Source organism: Lissotriton vulgaris, chromosome 3_1 (assembly GCF_964263255.1).
Source record: "Lissotriton vulgaris chromosome 3_1, aLisVul1.2, whole genome shotgun sequence".
NCBI lineage: Eukaryota > Metazoa > Chordata > Amphibia > Caudata > Salamandridae > Lissotriton > Lissotriton vulgaris.
In genome coordinates, this window is record NC_141689.1 from 909,137,049 (window position 1) to 909,161,020 (window position 23,972).

The 23,972-nt window shown below is 44.7% G+C and overlaps 1 protein-coding gene across 1 annotated transcript in view; it reads right to left on the reverse strand.

The window, feature by feature from the left end:
* Window positions 1–7,507, reverse strand: part of PTAR1 (protein prenyltransferase alpha subunit repeat containing 1) — a 276,298-nt gene extending 268,791 nt beyond the window's left edge. Inside the window, exon 1 of the mRNA XM_086961251.1 lies at window positions 7,356–7,507. Within this exon, the coding sequence (XP_086817377.1) occupies window positions 7,356–7,444 (89 nt within the window). The 5' untranslated portion in view covers window positions 7,445–7,507. The remainder of the gene's footprint in view (window positions 1–7,355) is intronic.
* Between the last annotated feature and the right edge of the window lie 16,465 nt (window positions 7,508–23,972).

Consider the following 23,972-nt stretch of genomic DNA (forward strand, 5'->3'; position numbering starts at 1 on the left):
TATGGAGGAGTCCCCAGCGCCATTACTACGTTACAAAAAGTGACATACTGGTGGCGCAGGGATCTTGTAAATCTGCCCCATAAGTGCTTAGGTATTGACAGAGTGATACAATAAGAAAATAGTGCTGGATGGCTGTTTGACGAACTGCATGAGACTGACAGGAGGTATCCTAGGCTGCATGAGTACTACTTCTGTATTTAGTGGAGTGTACCAATAGTATGTATCTGCTTAGAGGTTTGTAGGGTTTGTGCACAGAATATTGTACGTGTACTTGTGTTGGTGCCTAGGTCATTCTATAACAACATCCCTAGAAACTAGAATGATGACTGTGCTGCAAACAGAGTACTCAGTTAATTTATAAGTGCATAGGTATTGTCTCAATGCCTGATTCATTCTGCAAGTGCATAGACAGTGACTGGGTTCCTAAAGTGCTAGTAATTGACATCAGGATACGTTTATAAGCACTTATGTTTCAGCAGAGTGATTAGATAAGGACATGCTTCTGTCAGGATGATTCTACGAGTGGACACATACTCGCAGTGTGATTCCAGACAAGCATGACTATTACCTGGACTTTTGCAGGACTGACTCAGTAGTCTGCAAGGAGTTAAGGGACCGCATATATTGTGCACATTTGACTGTACCACTGCTTGTCTCAATGACTGAGTCATTCTGCAAGTATATAGACAGTGAATAGGTTTCTAGAGTGCTAGTTGTTGACAGCACAATAAGTTTATAAGCACTTCTGTTTCAGCAGAGTGATTAGATAAGGATATGCTTCTGTCAGGATGATTGTAGGAGTGAACAGAGCTGCTTTAGAGCCATAGAACATGTCAGCAGAGCCGCTTTAGAGCCAGAGAACAGGTCAGCAGAGCCGTTGTAGAGCCAGAGAACCAGGTCAGCAGAGCCGGTGTAGAGCCAGGGACCCAGGTCAGCAGAGCTGCTCTAGAGCCAGAGAACCAGGTCAGCAAAGCTACTTAAGGGCTATATAACCAGGTCAGCAAGGTTGCTGTAAAGCCAGGGAAACCAGGTCAGCAGAGCTGCTTTAGAGACAGAGAACCAGGTCAGCAGAGCTGCCCTAGATCCAGAGACCCAGGTCAGCAGAGCTGCTTTAAAGCCAGAGAACCAGGTCAGCAGAGCTCTTTAGAGGGAGAGAACCAGGTCAGCAGAGCTGCTTTAGAGCCATATAACCAGGTCAGCAGAGCTGCTTTAGAGCCATATAACCAGGTCAGGAGAGCTGCTTTAGAGCCATATAACCAGGTCAGCAGAGTTGCTGTAAAGCCAGAGAAACCAGGTCTGCAGAGCCGCTTCAGAGCCAGAGAAACCAGGTCAGCAGAGCTGCTCTAGAGCCAGAGAAACCAGGTCAGCAGAGCTGCTCTAGAGCCAGAGAAACCAGGTCAGCAGAGCTGCTCTAGAGCCAGAGAAACCAGGTCAGCAGAGCTGCTCTAGAGCCAGAGAAACCAGGTCAGCAGAGCTGCTCTAGAGCCAGAGAAACCAGGTCAGTAGAGCTGCTTTAGAGGGAAAGAACCAGGTCAGCAGAGCTGCTTTAGAGCAGAGGGACCAGATCAGCAGAGCTGTTGTAGAGCCAGAGAACCAGGTCAGCAGAGCTGCTCTAGAGCCAGAGAAACCAGGTCAGCAGAGCAGCTGTGGGGCCAGAGAAACCAGGTCAGCAGAGCAGCTGTAGAGCCAGAGAAACCAGGTCAGCAGAGCAGCTGTAGAGCCAGAGAAACCAGGTCAGCAGAGCAGCTGTAGAGCCAGAGAAACCAGGTCAGCAGATCACCTGTAGAGCCAGAGAAACCAGGCCAGCAGAGCTGCTTAAGAGCTGCCAGAGAACCAGGCCAGCAGAGCTGCTTAAGAGCGGCCAGAGAACCAGGCCAGCAGAGCTGCTTTAGATCCATAGAACCAGGTCAGCAGAGCTGCTTTAGAGCCAGAGAACCAGGTCAGCAGAGCTGCTTTAGAGCCAGAGAACCAGGTCAGCAGAGCTGCTTTAGAGCCAGAGAACCAGGTGAGCAGCCTCTGGAGCCAGAGAACCAGGTCAGCAGAGCTGCTCTGGAGCCCGAGAACCAGGTCAGCAGAGCTGCTTTAGAGCCAGAGAACCAGGTCAGCAGAGCTGCTCTAGAGCCTAAGAACCAGGTCAGCAGAGCTGCTCTAGAGCCAGAGAACGAGGTCAGCAGAGCTGCTCTAGAGGCAGAGAACCAGGTCAGCAGAGCTGCTGTAGAGCCAGAGAAACCAGTTCAGCAGAGCTGCTTTACAGGGAGAGAACCAGGTCAGCAGAGATGCTTTAGAGCCAGACAACCAGGTCAGCAAAGATGCTTTAGAACCAGTGAACCAGGTCAGCAGAGCTGCTTTAGAGCCAGAGAACCAGGTCAGCAAAGCTGCTTTAGAGCCAGAGAACAAGGTCAGCAGGGGTGCTTTGGAGCCAGAGAACCAGGTCAGCAATGCTGCTTTAGAGCCATAGAACCAGGTCAGCAGATTTGCTGTAAAGCCAGAGAAACCAGGTCAGCAGAGCTGTTGTAGAGCTAGAGAACCAGGTCAGCAGAGCTGCTCTAGAGCTAGAGAACCAGGTCAGCGGAGCTGCTCTAGAGCCTAAGAACTAGGTCAGCAGAGCAGCTGTAGAGCCAGAGAAACCAGGTCAGCAGAGCAGCTGTAGATCCAGAGAAACCAGGTCAGCAGAGCAGCTGTAGATCCAGAGAAACCAGGTCAGCAGAGCTGCTTTAGAGGGAGAGAACCAGGTCAGCAGAGCTGCTTAAGAGCCGCCAGAGAACCAGGCCAGCAGAGTTGCTTTAGAGCCAAAGAACCAGGCCAGCAGAGCTGCTTTAGAGCCATTGAACCAGGTCAGCAGAGCTGCTTTAGAGGCAGAGAACCAGGTCAACAGCGCTGCTGTAGAGCCAGAGAACCAGGTAAGCAAAGCTGCTTTAGAGCCAGAGAACCAGGTCAGCAGTGCTGCTTTAGAGCCAGAGAACCAGGTCAGCAGAGCTGCTTTAGTTAGATAACACTGACTGACTGATAGACACTGACTGACACTGATTGACTGACTGACACTGATTGACTGACTGACACTGACTGACTGACTACTCTCCACTACACACTCTCCACTACACACTCTCCACTACTCACTCACTCTCAACCTCTCCACTACTCACTCACTACCTCTCCACTACTCACTCTCCACTACTCACTCTCCACTACTCACTTGCTACCAACGCTCTACTACTCACTCTACAACTCCACTACTCACTCTCTACTACTCACTCTACAACTCTACTACTCACTCTCTGCTACTCACTCTACTACTTCTCTACACCTCTACTACTGACCTGCTACTCACTCTCTGCTACTCACTCTCCCTCTATCTAGACGCACACATATGCATATGCATATATATATAATATATATATATATATATATATACATACATATATATACATACATATATATACACACACTGATTGACTGACTGACACTGATTGACTGACTGACACTGATTGACTGACTGACACTGATTGACACTGACTGACAGTGACTGACTCTGACTGACTACTCTCCACTACTCACTCTCCACTACTCACTCTCCACTACTCACTCTCCATTACTCACTCTCCACTACTCACTCTCCACTACTCACTCTCCACTACTCACTCACTCTCAACCTCTCCACTACTCACTCACTCTCTACCTCTCCACTACTCACTCACTCTCTACCTCTCCACTACTCACTCTCCACTACTCACTCTCCACTACTCACTTGCTACCAGCGCTCTACTACTCACTCTACAACTCCACTACTCACTCTCTACTACTCACTCTACAACTCTATTACTCACTCTCTACTACTTACTCTACAACTCTACTACTCACTCTCTGCTATTCACTCTACTACTTACTCTACACCTCTACTACTGACCTGCTACTCACTCTCCCTCTATCTAGACGCACACATATGTGTATGTATATATATATATATATATATATATACACACACACATATATACACACACACACACACACACTGATTGACTGACTGACACTGATTGACTGAATTACACTGATTGACACTGACTGACTGACACTGACTGACTCTGACTGACTACTCTCCACTACTCACTCTCCACTACTCACTCTCCACTACTCACTCTCCACTACTCACTCTACAACTCTACTACTCACTCTACAACTCTACTACTCACTCTCTACTACTTAATCTACAACTCCACTACTCACTCTCTACTACTCACTCTACAACTCTACTACTCACTCTACAACTCTACTACTCACTCTCTACTACTTAATCTACAACTCTACTACTCACTCTACTGCTCTGCTACTCACTCTCCCTCTATCTAGACGCACACATATGTATATATATGCACATATGTATATATATATATATATATATATATATATATACACATACACATACACACACACATATATATACACATACACACATATATACACACACACACATATATACACACACACACATATATACACACACACACATATATACACACACACACATATATAAACATATATATAATTTGCATATCTATATAAATACAAATATAAATGCATGCATACATATGCAGGTTATGTACATGAAAGTTTGAAAAATACTAATAAAAGCAAAGCTAAAAAGCCACCTAATTACAAACAGAATTGCTTTAACTTTAACGATGGCAAGACCTATTGCATTTTCAATGCTTGTTTACTTTGGTTCCATCAAGAGGGCATTCAGATGTGTCACACATTTGCCATAAATTCTGAATGTTAGCACTCTAGTTGCTCATTAGATGTCTATAGTAAAGCTACTGCCCACTACAAAGCTGTAGCTGGTATATAAGCTGCTGGTATTCAAAGTGCATGTTTCAGTTTGCATGTTAGAATTTTTTAATGAAATAGAAGAGGATTTGAGAAGTCAAAATGTGCCCTAATTTTTCTTTCTGCAGCACTAATCATAATTCTATGGCAAAATGAAGCCCCTCATATTGTTCCTTTGCAAATAAAAAGTTTTAAGTGTTACCACTTTATTCCAATCAAGATGGCTTCAGGTGTTCCATACTTTTGTCATAATTAAGACTGTTAGCGCTCTAGTTGTTCTTTAGAACACTGCAACATTATGTCATTGGGCTATACTTGGTCTACATCTGGGTGATATTTATGCTACATTTGTGCTCTTTAGTCTCTGGCGGCCAGCTTGGGAGATTTATTTGTTATGAAGTTTCCTAATTTCCTCATTTACTACAGTCTCCTCAGTAGGAAATACTTTCAGTGTTTTACACTCTAGTTGCTCATTAGATCACTGTAATAAAGCTACTGCTTACCAGGGAAGTCTGCTGCTGGTATTGAAAGTACATGTTTCAGTCTGCATAACAGATTTTTTTTTTTTTTACAAAATAGAAGAGGATTTGAGAAGTCACTCAAAATGTGTCCTAATTTTTCTTTCTGCAGCACTAAGCATACTTTCTATGGCAAAATGAACCCCCTCATTTTGTTCCTTTTTAAATTAAATGTTTTAAGTGTTAGCACTTTATTCCAACCAAGATGGCTTCAGGTGTGCTATATTTTTGTCATAAGTAAGGCTATTAGCACTCTAGTTGTTCTTTAGAACACTCCGAGAAGGTGCAGTAGAATACAAAGGAATCAACTGACAGTCTCTGCCTTTGTTGGATGTACATGTTTTACTGAGAATGTCAGACTTCATTCTCACATGACTGAGAAAGATAATGTGAATTTACATAAAATATGCTCTCAATTTAGCTTATAGATCACCTTCCAAACCTCTGTGGTAAAAGCATGAGAAAATTGTTTTCTCTCGAACATGATTCATGATATCCCAGCAGAAGGCTTTTTCACATGGTAAAATCACCTTAGAACACACCACAATTCCTAGAATGAGTATGGTACCATCAACAAATGATTTATAATGTAACTAAAGTCTTAAAACCTTCTATTAACTGCAATGTTTTTTAATGAGGTGCTATCATGAATATTGGTCCCAAGAGGGCTGCCAACACTTCTTAGATGAAGTGCTGACAGCCAATCAGATCTCACGATGAGATGTGTTGTTAGGATCCGCCCAGATATTATGCAGTTTTTCCTTTCATATCTAAAATACTACTGAACAGATTTACACCATTTAACCAAAAGGCACGAGTGTGAACCAAGGACTACCTCTTTGCCAAATTTGGTGTAATTCCGTTCAGCAGTTCGGGCTGTAGCTGCGATTAAAGGTTCCTATGGAAAATTGCTTGGGGAAAACACATTTTGGGACCCCCCTTTTTTTCGTTTTTTCGGCCCCCACTTGACGAATCACCCAGAGACTTTCAAGATAGGAGCGAACTGGAGCACCCCACAAGATTTGAAAATTTCACGAAGATTCGTCACCCAGCGCCAAAGTTATTCCAAATAGAATGTCGCAGATTTCCTATGGAAAATAGGTCCCAACTATAACTACCTACTGCCAGTAGTATGTAGTATACAATATATAGCGTGCTCGATCCGAAGGTATTGGAGCGCTTTACAGGAGCACAAGTTGCATTACACAAGGTCACATTCATAGTTTATAGGCTCATGATGACTCACTCATTTGCCCACAGTCACGGGTTGCTCAGGCAACGTTGAGACTGGTTTTCCCACTCAGCACTTTGGCCAAAACACCACATTTCGGGTAGAGGGAAGGTTGCAGGCAGAAGCCACATAAAAGAACGACTCGGTATGAACACGAGGTTCAAACAGGACCTCTAGCTGAGCCAGGCTGGAGTTTCCAGTGCTCGTCCACCTTTATTACATGTCAGATATAATCGTAAATCTGGTCTTTGGGTCTCCACACAACACTAGAACTAGATAGTAATAAACGTGATCTCAACTAACCTGCTTCTCCCAACCCGGTAATATAACAGCGAAGTATTCTCCCGCTGACAGGCACTCCAAGCGAACCGTTACAAAATATTAACTTATATAAAAACGCTCTGTCCACGTCGTAAGTCTGACTCAAAAGGGGTGGGTGATCATCTTCCGGTAGGTATACCACCCATGCAAGTCTTATAAGGTGCTATTAAAGAAGACCCCGAAAACTGTTGTGCTCGGCTGGTCCTAAAAATACTACAAACCCAGCACATTTCAGTAAGGGGTGTTCGGCAGCTCCTCCTGTGTACTCGTGGAAATATTGTTTAAGGGGTTCTTAAAGAAAGAAAGAACTAGAAGTAATATAACTGGAGTCGTGTGGGCTTATAATAATAAGCCGGTGTCCATTTCGCGCAGGTGTCACGGTGATTTTAGATACTGAGCAGCTCTGGGTTAGGCCCACGGCTCTCCATTTGGCCCCACCTCCCGCCCTGAGACGTAGCACTCACATGTTGGGGTTCTTGCTGAAGGCAGTGTTGATGTCCTTCACCACCCGCCGCACCAGCACATCCACCTCCTCCTTCCACTCCTCTGCCATCTTCCCAGTTCCCGCGAAGCTCAGACAGGCAGGCACAACAACAGAGCCCGCGGGACACTTAACAGTAACATTACAAGGTACCCCTTGCCGCTGCAGTACCGCCTCCCAAACATTAGGCCGACATGGGGTCCGCCATTTTAGAATGGATGGTGTATATACATTTTCAGGAGAGAACACCAGGCTTAAAGCACTTGCCAGCTTTCAAAAAGGAAAAATGCATCGTCACTTTTCTAAAATTATTTTTAAAACAGATCCATACATGTAGATTATACCAAATAATTAAGCCTTCTTCTTAAAATATGAACTATAAATAAACTACGATGTTCCTCCCCACATGAATATTCTTTATTATTTTCCATGGCAGAAAAAATAATTGTTAGCTTGAGCTGTTTCGCTTTCAGAGCATGGTAGATACATCATTTCAAAATGACTGTCTAGATCACCGGTGTACTATCCTGTTCATAGTTTTAGCTGTATTATCAAAGCAGCCGCTTCAGACTAAATAAAAACCTTGAAGGCACCCCGGGGGGACAGTTTGCCTGTCCGGCGGGACTATTTTCGCGTTCCCCGGGGCATCTTTGAAAATCGAAGTTTGGACGCTAATCTCGTTGATTTTCTAACGGCTTGTCTTGTTGACTTTCTCTTGTAAACCACAGCCACGCCTTCTATTCTGATCTCAAAGAAGGGCGAGCACGCTTGCTTCGAATGCTGCCTAGCAGGCAACAGTTTTCTTTTTATGTCACCACTAGAATCGAAATCAAAGTTAATTTGTATTGAGAACTACACCGTGCGTGGGGTGTTCTTTCTTTCAGGCTGCCCAATACAACTGTGTACAAAAAAATGCTGTATATAATGCATATTTCTCATAAGCAGAAGGTTGAATGTATATTTGGGGTTGTGTTATCCTCTCATAGGTGAATGAAGCTCATAGTTAAAAGAGATTTTTTTTAGAGACAAGCATTGGCAAAGCCAATGTTTTTTAGCATTGTCCACCAGGCTTTTGGCTTTGTCAATGCTTTTTAGGTCGAGGTAATATCCGAGATTTATTAGGTCGAGGTAATGACCGGAAGTCCGAGATTTATTGTCAGTAAGAGGGCTGCTTTATCCCTCCCTCTTTTTGGCTCTCCCTCCATTGGCTGGCTTCCTAAACGGAGGCCAGCCATTGGAGGAGAGAGCGATCCCTCCGAATAGGCTCCCTCTTTTTCGGATTGGGGGGCGTAAGTTTTGCTGTTCTTTAGACAGTGACGTTGTCTGTCACTCAAAACAGCAAAACACGCCCCCAATCTGAAAATTTGCCGGCCGCCATTTTATTTTTTTGTTGTCAGCTAGCCCGTCTAGGACCGTGCGTCCGCGTTACACAGGGTCTGTCTTTCTTTTATTTTACCTGTCCCCTTTTGGCCTCCCCTCGCCAATGTGCCATGTCTTTTTCCCGCCCCCCTCCCGCTGCCTGCTCCGGGCGCCCCACTGCCACTGGAGACGGTGTCTGGAGCCTCTCCCGCCGCCGCTGAGCCACCGCTCAAGCCGATCCTGGCTGTGACCCTCGCGCTGTCTGAGCCGCTCCCGCGCACCAGCCCCGCACTCCCGATCTCCCCCGCCGAGCTGTCGCCTGCTATGCTGCTGCTGCCCCCGGGGAGCAAGGGCGCCCAGCCCCCGGCCTCTGCCCTGAAGAGGAGCGAGCACCCGCACCGGCACCACCGGCAGTCCGAGGATGCGAGGCTCTCTCACTACCTCACTGTCTAGCTCACAACTTCACTTACTGGCGAATTTGTAAGTGGAAGTGAGTTAATTTACAGTTCAAAGTCACTTTCAGTGAAACGCTGAGATAAATTCCCACTCATAAAGGATGGTGTTTGTGGACCGAAGTGTCGGATAAGGACAAATACTGGCCCAAAAAGCTTACTACGGGAAATCTTTCAGAGCAATACACCCGATATAGAGGGCTGGCCGACCGATGGTGATAAACGCAAAACCAGTGAAAGGCTGTGGGCAGGGATGTCCTGTGGTAGTTATTGCGGCTGAGCGCCGAGTCAGACATATTTCTGGTGAAGGCCTACACATAAAGGCACTTGGCAGAGGGTGCACTGGTTGCAGATCCTAAGGAAAAGTCTAAAAAGTAACAGCCTGCGACATAAACTTGGAGAACTGAAAGGACCCAACTCATTGAAAAGCTGCTCAGCTCATTATGAATACCGGAGAACGTGTGCTTCATGAACCAGTGGGTTGGTCTGACAGGTGGGTGTTGAGTGAGCATTCTCAGAGGAGACAGGCATGAAGGTCAAACAGCATAAATCTGACAGAAAGCAAGCCAACTAATGGAACTGAACTGAATAACAACACCGACAAGCAATTTCACAAGACAGTGGGACAGCTAACTAGAGAGAGGCTTGAAGAGGCATTGCAGAAGAGACTGGAATTTACATCAAGCTCTCCTTTGCCACCAGAAAAATAGTCAGACAATCAGGCGGCAATACTGTGGCTCATATAGGAATGCATTACAACCACTGCATTACAACCAGGGCTGCTTTATCCCTCCCTCTTTTTGGCTCACAACTACCCCACAACTTTACTCTCTATCTCACTCTCTCTCTATCTCACTAGCTCACTCTATCTATTTCTATCTCAATCTCACTATCTCACTCTCACTACCTCAGTATATCACGACTCACTCCCTCAAAAATTCACTACATCACTCTCTCACTAACTCACTCTATCTCACTACCTCACAACTTCACTCTCTCTCTAACTCACTACCTCACTCTCTCTCTATCTCACTACCTTACTCTCTCTCTTTCTATCTCACTAAGTCACTTTCACTCTCTCTTTCACTACCTCACTCTCTATCTCACTACCTCACAAACTCACTCACTGTTTCTATCTCACTACCTCAGAACATCCCTCTCCCTCACTACCTCACTCTTTCACTACCTCAGTCTCTGTCTCTCACTACCTCACTCTCTATCTACCTCTCTCTCACTACATAACTCTCTCTACCTCACTACTCCCCTCTATCTATCTCACTACCTCACTATCTCACAACTTCTCTCTCTCAAAACATCACTACCCCACTCTCTCACTACCTCACTCTCTAGTTCACAACTTCACTCTCTCTCTCTCTCTATCTCACTACCTCAATCACTCTCTATCTCACTACCTCACTCTTTCTATCTCACTAACTCGCCATGAAACCCCTGGGTGTCCGTGCACTTAAAAAGTTTAGAATAACATAACTCACTTTCACTCTCTTTCACTACCTCTCTCTCTATCTCACTACATCACAACATCACTCTATGCTTATATCTCACTACCTCACAACATCCCTTTCCCTCACTACCTCACTCTTTCACTACCTCACTCTCTATCTCACTACCTCACTCTCTATCTACCTCACTCTCTCTCACTACCTCACTCTCTCTCTATTTCAATACCTCACTCTCTCTCTCTATCTCACTACCTCACTCTCTCTCTTCTAATGCAATAGGTATCACATATGCAAAAAAAAGCTAATGCCGATAGAAATGACAATGTCATTTATTTTTTTCTTCTGTTCGCTGCACAGTGCAGGACATTTGTCCGGCTAGCCGGCTTGGCACGTCCTCTGTGTCTGACCCGGTGGGTCACCCCTCACCTTCGCAGGAGGAGCCGCTTCACCAGTGTGACCCAATGACGTGTTTGTACATAGAAGGTTTTGGTGCTCTTTGATCTGCCATGGTGAGGTCACACTGCTTCATGCTGGTCATTGCGTTACTTGAGTGGGAACTGTGCTATTACGTACGTGGACATACCCTATTGTACTTATTTTATTCCCAATCGAGGTCCTCCTAGTAAAGCTGTTCAATAGAGTGTATGCAGTGTGAGGAGATGGCTCTTCCATCGACTGCCCATCACTTCAGGTGGGCCCTCATTGTAAGAGCAGCCTCATTTTACAGGTGGTTGGCGTTTTACTTCGTTTGCATGTCATATTTTATGTGTTGTCTCTTTTTTGCATGTCTTGTTCTTTTTGTTGAAATTCTTTTGCCTTTTATTCTACCTTATTTTATATGTAGTTGGCGTGTACTCTTTATATTGCCTTTGTCGTGTCTGTTGTTTGCCTTGTTTCCAGCGTGTTTTTAATGTTACTGCTTTTACAGTGTGTTTGTCTTGCTTTACATGTTGGTGTTTCTTGTACTGGTTGTTGCTGTGTCTTGACGTTCTCTTTGTTGTGTGTGTTTTGGCTTTGCACCCTCCCCAATGGTGCTGTTCTCTTCGCTTTCTGTTTAGGGTTTATCTGTATTACAGAGTTGGCAAGTTGTTTCCTTCCTGCAGACACACCTCACCTGCTAATAATGGGTCAGGACTAAAAGTGAAATGATAGGTCTGCCGTTTTGTGCCACATTTCCTGCCATTCCGTTTCCCACCCATGTTTTAAAGAGTTTTATTGCTGTGGCTATGAGTTGTGCCTCTCTGCTATTTCTAGGATTCTGTTTGTTGGAGGCTAGTCAATTGTAGGGCGTGGGAGTTCTGTGGCTTCATTCACAAACCATATCTCACACCGAAGTTTAACATTTGTGGGCTCAAACACTATTTGCGAGGGTACATTCTGAGTGCTGACTCATAGGAACAGTATTTGCTGAATTTAGCTCCAGAAAGTGCATTTGAGAATGAAGAGGTAAACACTGATCATCTCACACATTTGTGGATATTGTCTGAGGGGTGGGCGCTTTAAAAAACACAAGACAAAATTTCACCCCGAATTATAAAATCTTCTCTCTTCGTAGAGTTGGGAATATATTCCAGACTTTTTGAGGGAAGTGGCTTCCTTCAGTTGGGTGCAAGGTTGAAGCCGCACACCATTTCACCTTCTGAAGCCGGATATCTAGCTTGGAAAGGACAGGACTTCCTGCTGTTAGGATTCACTCAGCGTGAGGCTATGTCGTGTAGTATGGGGACATTGACTGGCACAGCCTTCAGTGGTCGCAGGTAGGCGGCCAGTGCTTGGAAGCCATGCACTTGTGATTCCCTGCCTCCAGATGTGCTGCCTAAAGAGGGTACAACTTCCCGCTGCGTGAAACTGTGGCTACTCAGAGGTGTAGTTTACAGGAAGAATTTTCTCACTCAGAACTGATGGAATACCCCTTTTTTTCTTATCTCTCTTCTCCCCATCTCTCCACCTCTTCTCTTTTTAGGTTGAAGCCTACACAGAGGGTTGAGGGCAGAGGGTTAGGGGAAAAGGGTTGAGGGCAGAGGGTTGATGGTTGAGGGCAGAGTGCTGAGGGCAGAGTGCTGAGGGCAGAGGGCAGAGTGTTGAGGGCAGTAAGTGCGTTGGCTTGTGAACATATATATTTTGAATATCTTACAGTATCCGGTTTCCACCAAATTTGTCAGGGCCAAAGTGCAGGATTAAACAAATCTGTACATTTCCATTCAGGTGATCGTTTGCTAATGCCTGGTACTCATTTTAGGTTTTACCTGTACAGCACTTGCACTGTGCTTGAGAAAACGATTGTGTTTAATATAAACCTACAAGGGACTTATATCCTGCCTCACTCGCTCACTATATAATACTCTTTCACTTTTTACTACTCGCTCTCTAATACTCTCTTTACTAATAACTCTCCTACTCACTATCAACTACTCACTCTACTACTTACTCTGTGTGTGGGTGCTAATGCAATAGGTCTCGCATATGCAAACGATTAAGCTATTGGCAATGTAAATGACAATGCCATTTATTTATGATTTTAAAAAAAAAAGTCAGGAGCAATGTCAATAGCTCTACCTTTAATAATGCCGAGACCATTGCATTGTAAATGCTTGTTTTTCATGGTTTATCAAAATTACACTGTTAAAAAAAGCTGTTATACTCTTGTCAATCTAAAAGAAATTGACTAAAAGTAAAAATATATTTTGGTCAGAAATAGCTCACATTACTATAGTAGTCCCAGGCACTGAAGGGAATGACTTGGTGTGTGAGTCAGAAATGGGCGATAAGGGACGACATGGCTGCAGCCAATTAGATACATTACAAACTCGCTGGGAGGAAGACCTGGGGAATCCGATGCCCAAGGGTGACTTTACTGGACCTGGTAACCAAGGTATCGAGAAACGCCTGCTTTAAATTAATTAATATATTCTCTACAGGGCGTACCTAACCCTGGGAAAAGTGAATAGGTATTTTAGCACGGCTGGGGTAGCATGTCTGAGATATGGGGTGGTTGGAGCTGAATCTTTCATATGTTCTGGGAATGCCCCAGCTGGAAATGTTCTAGGACAAAGTCACGGCCACAGTAGTGGACATTACACAGAAAGAGGTCTCCTGATACCCGGGGGCTTATTAAGCTGGTTCCCCCATACCGCTAAGACCATGGTCAGAAGCAGGTTACAGGACTTGGCCTTCATTCTGGAAAAGAGGGAATTTAGGAGGAATTGAAAGGCTGCTAGAGGATCTCGGGTCACGATTTGGTATTGGGAACTTGAGAGGTGGGTGAGCTACGAATGCGGGGACCTGCTTAGAGTGGCCAGACAAAGACAGGTTTCACTGGATGTGGTTAGGAACTAGGAGGCACTGGGTGACTGTTTGAAGGACTCCCCCCTTCAAGGTGGCATCCCCTATTGGCCTGAGGGCTCCAACCCCCTAATAGGAGCCGTTGCTATGTCTGAGGCCCACTGAACAATGCCCCACACGGATGGCTTCCTGGCATATCCTGCCGCTGACCCCCTTACTGTACCTTGCTACATCAAACATTAATTACTACGAAAAATTGCCTTGTTTCTTCGCAGGGAGATTGTTTGGGGAAGTTGTGAGCGAGATCTATGGGAGGTCACAAAACAAATATGAACTGATTATATGATATTCAACAATATTATTTGACCTGATCTTTAATGAAGATCTGTAAACCAATAACATTTGTTTAAAAAAAAAACTGCAACTGATGGAGCAAAATTTCACATATACCGAAACTTGCTTGTATTCAGCCCTCCAAATAACCTGTAATATATTAACCAACATGTTTTGTTAACTAACAACTGCTTTACACGACATTTCTAGTATCTAGGGAAAGCTTTTCTATGTGCTTTTACTAACAATAACTCGAGTGTTTTTAAAATGGCCACCGAAAACGCGGGAAACCTTCTGCGCATGCGTCTGTCATATCTACGTGGCATGACGCACCTTTTGCTTGGTGGGAAATCTTTGCTTCTGCGCACTAGTGACAGAAATGGCTGCTTCAAACCTCACATGCTAATGCTTATGCTGCCGCTTGCATTAAGCTTGTTCGTTTTGTTCAACTATTAATGCACAAGTTAAAATAAAGTAATGGGAATAGAGTAGAGTTAAGTGGTATACAGTGCATTAATTTATTTTTGTATTCTAATATGATTCTTTTTGACTTTGCTACTAGCTCGTACTTTGGGCCTGAATACTGTCACATCCTCCATCTTGGGTGATGCAGCGCAAGCGCACTCTGATTCCGAAATTGCTGAAGCATTGGCATTGAATGGTTGCCAACACCCTTCTTATCCACGATGTTCCTGGGACCCTGTTCTATTGACCTCTAAAGAGGAAGCAAGAAGACTCAAATAAATACAATGTATATAATTTGTATGCCAATACTGTTGGGTGGAATAAAGACGTGAGAAAGTAAATTGTGGGTGGGAACTTGATCAATTCAAGTCAATTGAGATAATCTCATCTTAGTATGGTGTGATAACCTTTTCTCGTCTTTCCAACCAATCACTGAAGGGGAACACATAGATTTGCAACATTTAGGGGTGGTACGTTATTTTATTTTATTTATTTTGAAAGTTTTATAGAGCGCGAACAAGATACTTGTGGATATCAGAGCGCTTTACACACATAGAGGTTATACATACAACAATAGAGCAGATAGATCATGTAACCATAACATTTTGTGCAACGTTGAGCAAAACGGTGTAAGATAATGAGGACCCATAAAGTCAAGGCAAAGGCAACAAAAGTTCCTAGGTGGTCTAGCTGACCCTTGTCATAAAATGAATACTGGTGAGGGTGTGAGTGTTCTCGGGATTTCCTTAGCCTATATTCATGTGAATTTTGCCAAGAGAATCAATTTTACTTTTTTTTTGTAGGATGTCGTGGATGAGATAAGTCTGGTTTCTGGAGGGAGTGCATTCCAGATCCTGGGCGCCATACCTGAGAAGGACTGTTTATATGTTTTTTTCTTGTTGAACCTTTCTGGTTTCAGAAGTAGATTTTCTGCGCTTCTTGTGGAGCCACCAGAGATTGTCAGTTTCTGAGTGAGGTAACTGGGTGCGTTGTGATGTATGGCCTTATGCGTCATGCACACAATTTTCATGTGTATTCTAGCTTTGTATGGCAGCCAGTTCAAGTATTTTAAGTCAGGAGAGATGTGGGAGCTTCTTTTCGAGCCAGTAATAAGTCTTGCTGCAGCATTAATGGAGGCTCTTAGGGGTGCAGTTGTCGATTTCGGGAGGCCACAGAGAGCGACACTTCCATAATCCACTTGAGGGATAACTAGAGCTTGGACTGCCATCTTGAAGTCATTGGTTGGCAGGAAGGGTTTCAGTTTCCTCAATGTTTTAATCTGAAAGTTTGCTCCCTTAGTTGCATTACTGATATGTTTGTGCATATTGAGGTTGCAGTCGAGGATTATACCTAATGATTTCACTGAGTCCACAATGGTTGGTTGAACTTTGAATACAGTAAGATGTTTGAGCCAGTCATGCATGATGGGGACTTTGGCGGATGGTGCTATTAGGAGGAATTCAGTTTTTAGAGCGTTCAGTTTGAGATGATCCTCTGCCAGCCATGTCCATGCTTCGTTAAGTAGCCTAAGCGTTGTGTTGAGCAGTTTGATGTCTCCAGGGGTGTGTATCTTAAGGTAGAGTTGGGTATCGTCTGCGTACATGTGAAATTGCACATTAGATGCTTGAAGCAGTGCAGTGAGTGGTTCCATGACTAAATTGAACAATTTCGGGGATAGGGAGGATCCTGTGGGACTCCTAATGTTACTGAAACTGGTGTGGACAGGGTTTTGTTGATCTTGAATTTTTCCGTCCGGTTATGAAGAAAGGAGGTACACTACTTAAGCACTGCCCCTGATAGACCCATTCTGTGATTCAACAGATCTAATAAGTTCTCGTGTTTGACCGTATCAAAGGCTGAAGAAACGTCAAGTAGGATGAGGAGGAATGTACCGTTCTGATCATGTATTTGAAGCGCATCATCAATTTTGTGTGTCATAGATGATTCCGTGCTGTGGCCTGCTCGGAAGCCTGATTGGTGTGTGTTAAGAAGGTCAAAGTGCTCTATGTGTTTTTTCAATTGGTGGTGTACACATTTTTCTAACAGTTTGGCCAAGGTAGGAATAGTGGAAATAGGACAATAGTTGTTTAGGTCGGTAGGGTCAGCTGTGGGTTTCTTTAGGATGGGCGATACTTGCTCCACTTTAAGGGAGTCTGGGTGCATCCTTGTTGAAGTGAGCTATTAATGATTTTGGTCCAGAGAGGAAGAAGCAATGGGGTAAAGTCCTTTACAGCGTTTGCGGGGAGAGGGTCAGTGAGTTGATTGGAAGGCTTCAGGGTACTGAGAATCTTGCCAACAGCTTCTCCCGTGTAAGTGTCAAAGGAAGACCATGCAGCGTCGTTTTTTAGGTCGAGCTTTGCAAGGGTTTGGTGCAAGGAAGATGGGGGTAGGAGGGATCTTTTGATGTGGGAACTAGAGTGTAAGCTTATGTCAATGAGATCTTTCCTGATGTTATCAGTCTTTAGATTAAAGAAGGTAGAGAATTCTTCACAAGTCGGTTGTGTACGAGTTGTGTCTTGTAGTCGTTGAGGTTCATCCTTAGATTGAGTTTTAATTAGCTAAAATAGTTTTTGGGACAGTTTCTTGCTTGGACTAGCTGGTGGCTGAAGAAATCTGCTTTTGAGCGCTTGATCTTTCTAAAGTATGCATTTATGTTTTTTCCTTAGAGTTTTGAGGTGCATAGCAGATGGGACTGATCTCCAATTGCGTTCCACCGTTCTCAAAGAACGTCTATCTTCGTTAAGTAGCCCATCATACCAGGGTTTTGAGACTTTTGAGGAAACTCTCTTTAGTTGAAGGGGAGCAACCTCATTAATTATCGAGGTTATAGATTTGAGGTAGTGGTTGGTGAGATCCTGTACGTTGGAGGAGCTGGCAGGGAGTAGAAGTAGATTGTAGCTGGAAGAAGGTAATGTGTTGGGATTGAGTTTTTTCAGGTCTCTTTTCCATACCTTCGGTTTGTTGGATTGAGCCGGGTTAAGTTTCACTGATTCATTGATAAAGAAGGTGATAATATGGTGGTCTGACCAATCACAGGGTTGGATCGATTCAAGCTGAATGGAGTCACCTTTGGAGATTAATAGATCCAAGATTTAACCTTATTTGTGTGTAAGGCTGTTGCAAATTTGGGTGAGGTCTAGAGCGCCGAGGAAGTTTTTGAGACTTTTGACCACTGAGCTGCTGTGATCGTTCCAATGGAGATTGAAGTCGCCAAGGAATATTTGTGTGTTTTGTCGTCCAGAGTTCATTGTGACCATGTCCATGAGGTGTTCTGTGAAGGTGAGGTTGTCACCTGGTGGATGATAGATAATATGTAAAGAGCATAATGGATTGCTGTTACTGTTAATGTCGTGGCAGATGTATTCAAAGGAGGGGAATACTGGGGATATGGCTCTATTTACGGAGAGGTTGCTACGGTGTATGCATGCGATTCCTCCCCCTGTCTTGCCACACCTGTCTAGTCTGATGATGTTGTAATTAGGGGGTACTAGAATGTCGATGAGTGGTGAGGAGGATTCTGTTAACCAGGTTTCGGTGAGCATTGTCAGGTCCAGGTCGTGTGCGATAATGAGGTCAGCTACGTCTGCAGCGTGTCATGAGGCCGATCTACAGTTCAGGAGTGTGCATTTAAGACGGAGAGTGATGAGGGAAGAGGTGGGATCCTGAGTGAGTGTGATTTTTCTAAGATTATTGTCAATGATACCTCTATTGTTGTGTGTGGAGGGCCTGTGAGGGTTGGGGTGGATAGTAGGGATGGGCAGGTGTGTGGGGGCTATGTGGGTCATAAGAGCGGGTTCGTAAGAGTGTAGAAGGGAACGTATGTCATACTCCGAAAGTGGATTGATGCTTCGCATTGGGCGGGTGGCAAAATTACGGGAGGGCATTGATTTCCTGTATGGTAGATTATGTTTGGGGGAGAGTGGAAGGTGGGTAGGGGGCTTGCTTGGTATATAGGTTCTGGAGTGCCTTTGTTGATTCAAGCTCAACTCTTTAAAAGTATGGAGTTCCTCTTTGATTTGGTGAAGTGTAGACATAATCTCATACAGTCTGGTGTTTGGAACGGTTATGATTGGGGTTGGTGCCTGTGGTATGGGTTGCGGTGCCTTGGCCCGGTTAGATGTGTGATCTGGTGCAGGGGTGGGAAAAATAGGAGGGGGTGTTGCGTATGTGGTTGGGAGAGTCTTTGGTATAGATGTCTGAGTTGTAGGAATGGTTGGTAGGTGAGGGGGTGTGGGAGGTGTAATTGGGAGTAGAGTATGCTCTGAGGCTGGATTTGTGGGTAAAATAGGAGAGGGTGTTGCGTGTGTGGTTGGGAGAATTGTTGATATAGATGTCTGAGTTGGCGGCGTGGTTGGTAGGTGAGGGAGTGAGGGAGGTGTAATTGGGAATGGAATATGCTCTGAGGGTGGATTTGAGGGGGTGGAGTGTTTATTAAATGGTAGTGGTAGGGAGTCCTTTTATGTGCCACCAGGTGATCAGAGGGGTGTTGGCTGGTATGGGGGGGTTGAATGTTAGAGGTGGAATGGTGGAATAGGGATGATGCAGGGGGAGAGAGAATTAAGGTGGGGGAGTGAACTCTGATCGAAACCGAGGGGGATCAGCTTCTATTGTAGGTGCGTGAGTTGTTTCAGTACTGGAATGGGGGGAGTAAGTGTTAGGAGTGTCGTTATGAGGCAAGGCTGAGGTAGGGGGAGGGATGTGATGGGGGAAACTTTGCCCTAGAAATGGTATAACTAAGGTAGGTTTAGATAAAGAAATTGTCAGAATAGCTGACCTGTCACTGACCCAACGCACTCAATAGGCGATCGAGGTGCTGGCGGAGCACTCTGTCAGAAGAATCGATTACCCAATTTGGGTACTAATTGGCTTCCTAGAGAGAGGGGTGTGACGCTGGCGTTGCACTCAGCTGAGGTCACCTGTCCTGATCTGCACTTGTCTTGTCCCGTGGGCACCTGATTAATCAGGAGCCTGGTCCTGGTCTTTTTGCCCCAGCCCGTGGCCAGGATTGGTCAATGCACCATTCTAGGTAAATATAATCCATGTGGTATGTCCTTGTACTATTTCCCTTTCTCACCCTTACCAGGTACCAATGTCTAAAGGTGTTACTGTGATTTCTTACAAACTTTATGTTTTACTGGTTATATTTTTGCTTGTAAAATGTATGGTTTCGAGATTGTGGCTCTTTTCATTTGACTCAGAAAATCTATCATAGATAAAGGTTTTAAAACTTTCCCAGAGTCTGTGTTTATTATAAGAAAAGTAAATGTGTTTAAATATTGTCTGTTTATTCTAACTCCCTCTGATTCACAGGACTTATAGTAAGGTGACGAGGATTGGTAAGTCACAGTTTACAGGTATAAGTCCTAAACGGACCTCTGGGCACTGATATGGTGACTAAATTAGTAATTGGTTAGGCAGGACTGCTAGTTCAAAGTGTGAATGTTATGAATGTTATATGGGCCCAGGTGAGTATGGTAAAACTGAGGTAGTAGGTCCCTGCACACTCTATCACAACATCTACACTGTTGACAGTCATTTTGTATGTTCCACAAGTCAATGAGAATCAGGTGTTAGTGGTTCCATGTGTGAGTAAAATTATCAAAATCTGTTGTGTGATTATAAAATGTTTCAAGAATTAATTAAGTTACTTGAATAGGTTCCCTTCGTTTTATGATCTGAACACCCTAATGATCTTGTTTGTATTGCTTCCATAGACCCTATATAGGTCAAAGTGAACACAATGAATAACTTGCATTCTGCAATATCTCTTGCATCCCAAATCTATTGAAGCTGTTAAGCCTGTTATGTAGCATCACGTGCTCTCCGTTAAAATGGCAGGAAATAATAATATGTACCATTTAATTCAGGGCATCTGTATTATTATTAGCGTGGTTATCACCAGCTTTCCCATAGTACCCAACCCTTCAATCATCTTTTCCTACACTCCAGCTATCACTCAATACTTCACTCTGATGGATTTATGCTCCCCTTTATTTTTTATCTCCACACACAATGAAGAAAGTCAATATCTTTTTGCTTTCAAACTTGGCAGAAGCCAGTTAACTTGGCTCTCTCAGGGTATATGGATTTGACCTTCATCTGTTCCTAAGCTCTGAAGCGAGAGCTGGACAACTTGGTCTTCCCTGAAGATTCTACATTAGCTCAGTATGTTATTGATCTTTTACATGCCACTGCTACTCTAGGACAGAGAACGTGGCCAAACGGCGAGGGCGGTCGACCTCGGAGCTGGGGACCGGGTTCGAGTCTCAGCAGGGACACTCAACATTCTGTGATTTGGAGCAAAGCACTTAATCTCCCCGGCCTAACAAAAACAAGCATTTTCAATGCAATAGGTCTCGCATTTACGCATGTTTGAGGTATTGGCATTGTAAATGACAATGCCTTTTTTTATGATTTGGTTTTTAAAATATAAACCAAAGGCATTGTCATTTACAATGCCAATAGCTTAGAATCGCGTAAATGCGAGACCTATTGCATTGTAAATGCTTTTTCTTCTTTTGGCAGTGGTTGGGTAGTTATCTTTGAGTCTGGCATGACACTGGTATACTTACCTTTAACAAAGTCAGTTTGAGAAATCAAACTTGGTTTCACGATCTCAAACTTTCTAGAGAAAACCCTCAAATTTAATATCCGGATTTGTTTCCGGTCCATGGGCCTTCACATGGACCAGATCTCGAATGAGAAAAACAGCAAGTGAAACTCCAAACTAAAATTCTCAAGAGGATAGCTGAAGTTTATTAGCCCTACATAAACCCAGAAGTATGAGACAAGGAGTCTCAGGAACCAGCCATAGACAACATAGGGTGGAAGGAGCCATGGGAGCCCTCAAACATTTGGGTAAGTTGTGACATGAGTAAACATGGGAAGGCCTACGTAAGAGAAGAGGGTGTGGCATTATTTATGCACCAGGGCTGCCCCTACCACACTGCCTGCTAATGCCAGCAACACAAGAATCTAAGACCTGCTCACAGATGGACAAATTGGGTATTGTGGGGTGGGGTGATTTATAGCAGCATTTCAGTGGAGTGCCCTAGCCGCAAACCCTGGGCATATTGCTGGAACAGCCTGCAAGGGACCCGTTGATCGATGGACCCGGGATTCCCATCTGAGCAACTATCATTAATGCCACAAAATGCATTACTCAATAACTTCTCTACCAGACATCTAGTCTCGAGGCTTCCACAGGCGAAGCTAGAGGCACTGCCGGAAACTGAACAGATGGCGAGGACTGAGTGGGAACCAGACATCGGTATGGAAATCACACAGAGAACATAGAAATTCTGCTGCACTTAAACAAACCTGGCATCTGAAGCAGGTATCATACACTTTAAATGCCTCAGCAGGGCATGTTACACCCTAAAAACCCTGCACCGTTTTGTGCTCCCTGCAACCTTGGAGTGCGTGCGACGCGGAGCACCTGAGGCAACCTTCCTGCATCGAAAGAAGACGAAACCGGCCCAATAGTGGAGGACATATAGACAGGACGGGGCTTATGCGGTAGGAAAATTGCCGAGACCCGCGTAACGCAAAGGAAAGTCACTGGCAGAAACGTAGCCTGATAATGAACTCCCACCATAAGGCTGGTGATATAGACGCATGACCTCTTGCCGATCCCCTCTATAATAAACTGCTTGAATATCGTCAATGTGCCTGTATGCTGTCTTGAGCCTATTAGTGGGTAATGTTTACTGATATGTAAGCTGAACGAAAAAAAATGCTAAATTAGAAAAAGTTGTGACATAAGTAGCAAGTTAGAGTGTACACTATCATAACAGTGAGCCTACGTCAGAAAGTTGATGAACTCCCATTTACACATGCCCATAGAAAAACCAAGCCGTGAGCGAAACTGAAACCTTCCGTGGGGCGGGACTTCTGTCTTCAGAAGCCCGCGCACGTGCCCACGGAGAGAAGCAGTGCTGGTGACGCGGGGCTCCCATGCCCGAGGGAGATCCACGTGGTGGCGGTTGAAGTCCGGAGTGGCGGTAAGTGGGCCTTACTTGTGGGGGGGTGGGGTGCGCTTGTATGTGTGTGTACGCGCTCGTGTGTGCGGGGTGGGCTCTGTATGTGTGTGTGTGCGTGTGTGTAGGTGCGCTCGTGTGTGTGTGTGTGCGGCTGGGGTGGGCGGGGGTCTCTGTATGTGTGTGTGCGTGCGCGTGTGTAGGTGCGCTCGTGTGTGTGTGTCTCTGTTTGTGCGCATGCGTGCAGGGGGAGGTGTGGCTATGTGGAAGCTTTCCAGGAGAGGAGACAGGAGCTGGCCACAGCGAGCGTGTTCACGTGCGCGTGGCCCGCTCTATTCTGAGAGCGCGGCCAGCTCCTGTCCCCTCTCCTAGAAAGAAGACTCGCTGACAATAGGTCTCGGCGAGACCGCGCTTTCGCGCGGTTACGTGAGACCTAATGATTGTGTCCGTCAGTAACTTAACTGGTGCGCACGTAAAGCGTTCTGATACCGTACGGTTGAGTTTGCGCTGTATACAACTCCACCAAAAGGTAGTTTTTTTAATTTAGCTAACAATTGACACAGAACTTCCAAAGAGAAATTATATTTTTGTCTCGCCCTTGTATATAATTTAGGTAGCAGCTCTGCCAGAGAACACCATCTATCTTCTGACAGTATTGAAGCCATTGGTAAGTTGCCACTACCTTTGGTAATCTTTCAGGTACACACCGTCTAGGGAATGGTGGGATAATACAGGTGGCTGCCTTAATTCACCCACTTCTAACATTTGCTAAAAAATACATTCATGAGTAGAGAGTTGGACTGTAGCGGCAGAGGAAGACTTTGTGCAGGTAAAGCAAGGATTAACCCCTGCACTTGCATTGGGGCTTCCGTCTTATGATAAACTCTTCACACTGTATTGTCATGAATGGAACATATTTGCTCTGGGGGTATTGGTGCAAGACCACGAGGATCAGAAAAAAGCCCATTGCTTACTATTCTTCTGCTTTTGATGCTGTGGCCATTGGGCTTCCTTGCTGCCTACATTCTATTGCTGCAGCTACCCACCTAATAGAGGCATCTGAAAATATTGTGCTTGGGTCCAGCCTGATTGTTGCTGAACCTCACTCAATTAAAGCCTTTTTCACTGCTAAGACACAACATCTCTCCGCCTCAAGGTTGGCACCTTATGAGAGCTTATTATGGTCTGCTTTTCATAGTAGTCCTGCCCTGAATTCGGCTTTGCTAATGCCCAACTCCAAAGAAGGGAAGTCCCATTCTGATTACAGATA